This window comes from Pelobates fuscus, chromosome 1 (genome assembly GCF_036172605.1).
Source record: "Pelobates fuscus isolate aPelFus1 chromosome 1, aPelFus1.pri, whole genome shotgun sequence".
In the NCBI taxonomy this organism is placed as follows: domain Eukaryota; kingdom Metazoa; phylum Chordata; class Amphibia; order Anura; family Pelobatidae; genus Pelobates; species Pelobates fuscus.
In genome coordinates, this window is record NC_086317.1 from 491,811,413 (window position 1) to 491,818,721 (window position 7,309).

At 38.5% G+C, this 7,309-nt stretch overlaps 1 protein-coding gene across 1 annotated transcript; it reads left to right on the forward strand.

Moving 5' to 3' along the window:
- The first annotated feature begins 2,030 nt into the window (after nucleotides 1-2,030).
- LOC134601019 (olfactory receptor 52P1-like) lies at nucleotides 2,031-6,784 on the forward strand. Its single transcript, XM_063445436.1, has 3 exons — nucleotides 2,031-2,054; nucleotides 2,273-2,361; nucleotides 5,780-6,784. The coding sequence occupies exon 3, from the start codon at nucleotides 5,822-5,824 to the stop codon at nucleotides 6,782-6,784; it is 963 nt and encodes a 320-aa protein (XP_063301506.1). The 5' UTR covers nucleotides 2,031-2,054; nucleotides 2,273-2,361; nucleotides 5,780-5,821.
- Nucleotides 6,785-7,309: the final 525 nt, after the last annotated feature.

Consider the following 7,309-nt stretch of genomic DNA (forward strand, 5'->3'; position numbering starts at 1 on the left):
GATGGAATACACCCAAAGCTATTAAAAGAGCTTAGTGGTGTACTAGCAAAACCATTAACAGATTTATTTAACCAATCATTGATAACAGGAGTAGTCCCAGAAGATTGGAAGTTAGCGAATGTTGTGCCCATTCACAAGAAAGGTAATAAGGAGGAGTCGGGCAACTATAGGCCAGTAAGCCTTACTTCAGTAGTGGGGAAAGTGATGGAAACCATGTTAAAGGATAGGATTGTTGAACATCTAAAAACACATGGATTTCAAGATCAGAGACAGCATGGGTTTACTTCAGGGAGATCATGCCAAACTAATCTTATTGATTTTTTTGATTGGGTAACTAAAATTATAGATCAGGGTGGTGCAGTAGACATTGCTTACCTAGATTTCAGTAAGGCTTTTGACACTGTTGCACATAGAAGGCTTATCAATAAACTACAATCTTTGAGTTTGGATTCCAATATTGTTGAATGGGTAAGGCAGTGGATGAGTGACAGGCAACAGAGGGTTGTAGTCAATGGAGTATATTCGAAGCTTGGGCTTGTCACCAGTGGGGTACCTCAGGGATCTGTACTTGGACCCATTCTCTTTAATATTTTTATTAGTGATATTGCAGAAGGTCTTGATGGTAAGGTGTGTCTTTTTGCGGATGATACTAAGATATGTAACAGGGTTGATGTTCCAGGAGGGATAAGCCAAATGGCAAATGATTTAGGTAAACTAGAAAAATGGTCAGAGTTGTGGCAACTGACATTTAATGTGGATAAGTGCAAGATAATGCATCTTGGACGTAAAAACCCAAGGGCAGAGTACAGAATATTTGATAGAGTCCTAACCTCAACATCTGAGGAAAGGGATTTAGGGGTGATTATTTCTGATGACTTAAAGGTAGGCAGACAATGTAATAGAGCAGCAGGAAATGCTAGCAGAATGCTTGGTTGTATAGGGAGAGGTATTAGCAGTAGAAAGAGGGAAGTGCTCATGCCATTGTACAGAACACTAGTGAGACCTCACTTGGAGTACTGTACACAGTACTGGAGACCATATCTTCAGAAGGATATTGATACCTTAGAGAGAGTTCAAAGAAGGGCTACTAAACTGGTTCATGGATTGCAGGATAAAACTTACCAGGAAAGGTTAAAGGATCTTAACATGTATAGCTTAGAGGAAAGACGAGACAGGGGGGATATGATAAAAACATTTAAATACATAAAGTGAATCAACACAGTAAAGGAGGAGACTATATTTAAAAGAAGAAAAACTACCACAACAAGAGGACATAGTCTTAAATTAGAGGGACAAAGGTTTAAAAATAATATCAGGAAGTATTACTTTACTGAGAGGGTAGTGGATGCATGGAATAGCCTTCCAGCTGAAGTGGTAGAGGTTAACACAGTAAAGGAGTTTAAGCATGCGTGGGATAGGCATAAGGCTATCCTAACTATAAGATAATGCCAGGGACTAATGAAAGCATTTAGAAAACTGGGCAGACTAGATGGGCCGAATGGTTCTTATCTGCCGTCACATTCTATGTTTCTATGTTTCTATTTGATAATATTTTTGAATAAACTTTTAAAATGTTTTATTTATTTTTTCCCAACTATTAAACATCAAAAATATATTGCATATCAGAAAAATGATAAAAAATATTAGAGAATTACAATATTTTAAATAATATTATATAATGTATCTAAAAATGTTAAATTGTTTAAAAAGTCTACACAAAAATAAATACATAAACCTTAGTTAGTAAATGCTGCATGGTTATATAGGGTTATATAGTACCAAACATTGTATGTTTGAAAAAAGAAGACATACATCAGTAAATGCAATAGATAATTCTCTCTTTATGTGTGTTTATAATTTATTACACATTCAATGTAATATCCCTGGGCTATGAAAACAGCCATTATTGATGTATTTATGAGCTGTGAGCAGAGGGACAATTTAATTAAATCTCTGTCCATCTACCCCCTCCCACCTCATAGGGCGTGCAACTAGTGTTATATAAACTGACCGTTCTGCCTGTTCTACCTGCTTGTGCCAAAGCTGGCTTCCAGGTGAGCATCAGGAACCTTTACATCAAGTGACATTAGGGACCGGACAAGATTATCTCTTGCTAATTCCTGTAATAAGATTATTAATGTCATTTATTAAGCGGTAAAGGGAAATGTAATATTCCAGATATCTGGTGTAGAAGAACAGACTATCGTGTTGATTCAGAGTAGACATCAGTCAGTTCTTCATTGATTTATGGAATATTTCTCAATCTTTCCAGCCGGAGTAGGACAATGTCAGCCCCCAAAACCTTATTCTGGGGTCTTTACATCCGATACAGTCAGAGACGGAAACCTCACACATTTTAAGGTAATTTGGACATTTTTGGTTTAAAGGTAACGCACTATATACTCATGACATCACCTTATAACGAGTTATTTTATTTTCCTCCATTAATAAACACAATACATTGTCAGGATATTAATGTGAAATATTAAATGCAATAACCCCTGGCGGTGTTATATATTATTTCTATCCCCTCAGTAATGGGTTAAATGCCTGTCTGGCACTCAAAGAGATACAATGACAAATAACATTTTGAAATATTTTGATACTTTTTATTATATTGATTTTTTATGTAAATTATATATTTTTGATATTTTAGTATGTTGAAAAAATGTAAATTTCAAAAGTTTATCAAAAAATATTAAATAATAAATACTTATGTGTTAAAATAATAATAAAAGAGCACGTTTCTAGAGATGATTAATTAAGGCTATTAGCAGGAACAAATAGTTAACGAAACCCGGAATGTCGTTGGGTTTATTGAAGAGGAAAATACTCCATTATGTTGATGTCAGGTGTCTAACTGTGAGACAAAACAAGTGAAACTCCACAATGGTATATTATTGTTATTATTATTAGATTCTATCTTTTGAATTCAAACAATATATCTGCTTTCAGACTCACATTATAGGAGCAAACTAATCATCCACATATGTGACTTTAGTGATGCAATCCACAATTAGGATGCAGTTCTAGTTAATATAAAATACAGAATAAGAAACAGTGGACACAAAAAAAGACAGTATAAAATTTTACAAAGTAACTTAAAATCCCCTGACTTATCAAACAAATATGGGGATTCAGTTCCACCATACGGCCAGATTGTGTTAAGCCCACCACTGCATCGCATTACCCCAGTATCGGTGGATCCTTCACTAATTTTAACATGGGAGATTTACATGCTAACAGCAATACTTACAGCTTCAATCGCTTTCAGAGACTCTCCTCTGTTTATGGTTTCCTCCAAAGGGTCCCCCATAGTGGATGGGTGGGGTGCTCAGAACAATAGGAATCTGGATTCCAATACACACAGAAAGGTAAATTGGGGGCACACCCGGAATATGCATTTTACAACAGTGGCGCTGCCGTAAAGATCTATATATACACAAATAGAGTTTAAGAAACAGCGGGCATAGAATAAATAAAAACTGTTATCAACTTTACAATGGCTGCTTAAAATGGCCGATCTTAGCACGTTCTGAGAAATACTTGTTCCAGATAGTTTTAGCTTTAAGTGTTAAGTTGTTTTTGAGAACTGCAGAATTAAGGAGCAGAATGTCTCAACCTATCACTGGTTGGCATCACATCTTCACATCATCGCATCGTCGCATCGTCGCATCATCACATTGTCGCATCGTCACATCGTCGCATCGTCGCATCGTTGTATCGTCACATCGTTGTATCGCCACATCGTTGCATCGTCACATCATCGCATCGTTGTATCGTCACATCGTTGTATCGTCACATCGTTGTATCGTCACATCGTTGCATCGTCACATCGTCACATCATCGCATCGTCGCATCGTCACATTGTCGCATCGTCACATCATGTAATGGATATAAATCTATGTTTATTTGTTCATCATGGTGGCCAGTGATAGCCTGGGAATGTCACTTGGTGTTTTATGCGTTATTATTATTATTATTATTATTATTATTGACATTTATACAGCACCAACATATTTTGCAGCGCTTTACAATATTATAAGAGGTGGAGATTTAAAAATAAATTAGACCATTACAAAACCGTACAGGAACAATATGATGAAGAGGACCCTGCTCAAACAAGCTTACAGTCTATAGGAGGTGGGGTATAAAACACATTAGGACAGGGAATAGAAGTCAAATAAGGTGGGAGTGAGGCAGAGCTGGAGGAGAGAGTAGAGTGCTGCCCTATAGGAGAGAGCAAGAATTGACACCTATAGGATACAGGAAGCCAATGTAAGGACTGACAGAGGGGTGAGGTGTAAGAGGACCGACTAGAGAGGAAAATCAGTCTGGCAGCAGCATTCATTACAGACTGTAGCGGGGCAATACGGCTATTGGGAAGACCAATTAGGAGAGAGTTACAATAGACCATGCGAGAGATTACTAAATCATGGACAAGCTCCTTAGTAGCATCTTTTGTAAGAAACAGGTGGATGAGGGCAATGTTTTTAAGGTGGAAGCGACACCAGACTGTTTGATAACAGACTGAATGTGAGGCTCAAAGGTGAGGAGTAAAGAGAAGAAGTTCAATTTTGTAGAGCTTGGGTTTCAGAAAGAGGAGGACTTTCAGTCAGAGATCGAAGAAAGGCAAGCAGTGACATGTTGCAGGACAGTAGGTGAGAGGTCCGGGGAGGAGAGATATATCTGGGTGTCATCTGTGTACAAGTGGTAGTGGAATCAAAATAAGGTAATGCGTTTGCCAAGAGAGGCAGTATAAAGAGAAAATAGAAGGGGACCAAGTACAGAGCCTTGGGGGACTCCAACCGAGACAGGACAAGGGGAGGAGGTATCATTAGAAAAGGAGACACTGAATGAGCATTGAGAGAGATAAGAGAAAAACCAATAGAGGTCAGAGTCACAGAGACCGAGTGATTGAAGAGTTTGAAGAAGGAGAACATGATCAACAGTGTCGAAGGCAGCAGCGAGGGCAAGAAGAATTAGAATAGAGTAGTAGCCTTTGGATTTAGCTGCAATTAGCTCGTTGGTAACTTTAAGAGAAAATAGTTCTTCTCTTCTGCATTAGCCCAAGCAGAAGAGAAGTTGGAGAAACTGGTGCCTGGTGTCACATCTGTAATGGTGAATCATTCGAGGTACTTGGTATGTTTCTTTAAGTTAGACTCATATAGTATTGCATCCTTGTAGCTCTGATTGTCCCAACTCTGAATCTGGTAGAGTGTTTTTTGGAATTGTTTTAACTTCTTGCTAAGTCCTCATTGTTTTTCTGCCTTACCTTGAAGTGTGTATAATTCACAGGAAGGGAATCAAGTAATGAATCATTGAATAACACTAAAGCAAATTAAAGGGATACTCTTAGCACCAAAGCTATTTTAGTTTAATAAATCAGTTTTTGTGTAAAAATGATGTCTCTGCAGCCCCACTGCACAATTCTTTGCCATTTAGAAATGAAATCACTTTGTTTCTGTCTATGCAGCCTTAGCCACACCTCTCGTGACAGTTCTTCTTTACCTTAGAAGTTCTTATATCCTGCTCTCTAAACTGAACTTTAATCTCACACAGGCTTTTTTCAGAGCAGGAGCTAAGAAATTCTAAAACTGGATTATTAAGCTAAAGATGTTTTGATACCTGCAGTGTTCATTTAATTATTCGTGCTAGAGAGCAGCACTTTAATTGAAGATATGTTATATATTATGACACTTATAGTTTCATTATGTTTATAATTTCATTGTTGCAACCTGACCTGCTGGCTGTCTAACATTACTTTATTTATAATTAGATGTTCCAGTTAAAGTTTTTCTGGTGTTACCAGTAACAGGCAATGCTTGCCAACTCCAGCTTCTCCATGCCATCCACCTTCCTGCTGATTGGCATTCCAGGACTAGAAGGTGGTACTCTATGGATCGCCATAACATTCTGTCTCATTTATATCTTGGCTATTGTAGGAAACTGTACCATTCTCTACGTCATCAAAACAGAGAAAAGTCTTCATGGCCCCATGTACTTCTTCTTGTCCATGCTGGCTCTGAATGACATGGCTTTCTCCTCTTCAACCATGCCAACAATGTTGGGCATTTTCTGGTTTGATGCTGGAAGGGTGGATGCAGTATGCTGTCTCACGCAGATGTTCTTTGTGCATTCACTTTCTGCAATTGAGACGGGTGTTCTGGCAGCCATGGCTTTTGATAGATTCATTGCCATCTGTTTTCCATTAAGGTATATGACTCTTCTTACCAATGTCCTTCTAGGAAAGATTGCCATGGCCATTGTGGTTAGAGCCATTGTAATCATCTCCCCTGTTCCAGTTCTGGTGGGACGCCTTCAGTATTGCACAGAGAATGTTGTCTCCCACTCTTACTGTGACCACATGGCCGTGGTACAGGTAGCTTGTGGAGACATCAGAATCAAAAGTGTTTATGGTCTTGTAATATCTCTTTCAGTCATTGGCATAGACCTCATATTCATTGGACTGTCCTATACAATGATCTTACGAGCTGTCTACAAACTCCCCTCCAGGGCTGCTCGTCACAAGGCTGTAGGAACGTGCGGGTCTCACATTTGTGTTATCACTATTACCTATTTCCCTGGTGTATTTTCCTTTGTCACGTACAGGTTTGGACAAAACACAATTCCCCATAGTGTTCATATCTTACTGGCAAATATCTACATTCTATTCCCAGCTTTCCTCAACCCTCTGGTTTACGGGGTGAAGACAAAGCAGATCAGAGAGCGAGTGCTGAGAACATTTTACCTAAAAACTGATACATTCCGACCTCTGCACTAATGGTACTGAAAGTGCACTGGGATATGTATTGTGGAAAAAACACGTGATTTATTTACTATTTACAGAAAAGGGTTAACTGAAGAACTGAAATGGAAAATCCAAGAACTGGAACGACTATGACACACTGTAGTGGTTCTGGTTCTAGGTTTGCCATTACACCCGCTCCCAGACTTCCTGCTAGGAGCTTCCGCTAGCTCTCCAGTGCATCATGTAATCCCTACCAGCCAGTGAATTCAGCCCAGCACAGCCAAGCCTGGCTCAGAATGAGTTTCTAAACCGTTTGACTACTTACAGTGAGTGGGGGCTACAAGATTCTGCAGTGATTATAGTGTGTGGAGTGCTTCTTTATTGTTTTGTGTTTTATGTCTTTATAACGTCTTTTAGCAGAGTTCTCATAGGATCAGAAATCAGTTATTTTTATATTCATATATGTTGAAATATAAAGCGTTAATGTATTAAAGGACGGACATGTGCCTAGTCTATTTATTCTATCTTATTGTGTTTATATTGTCACCCATAGATCAC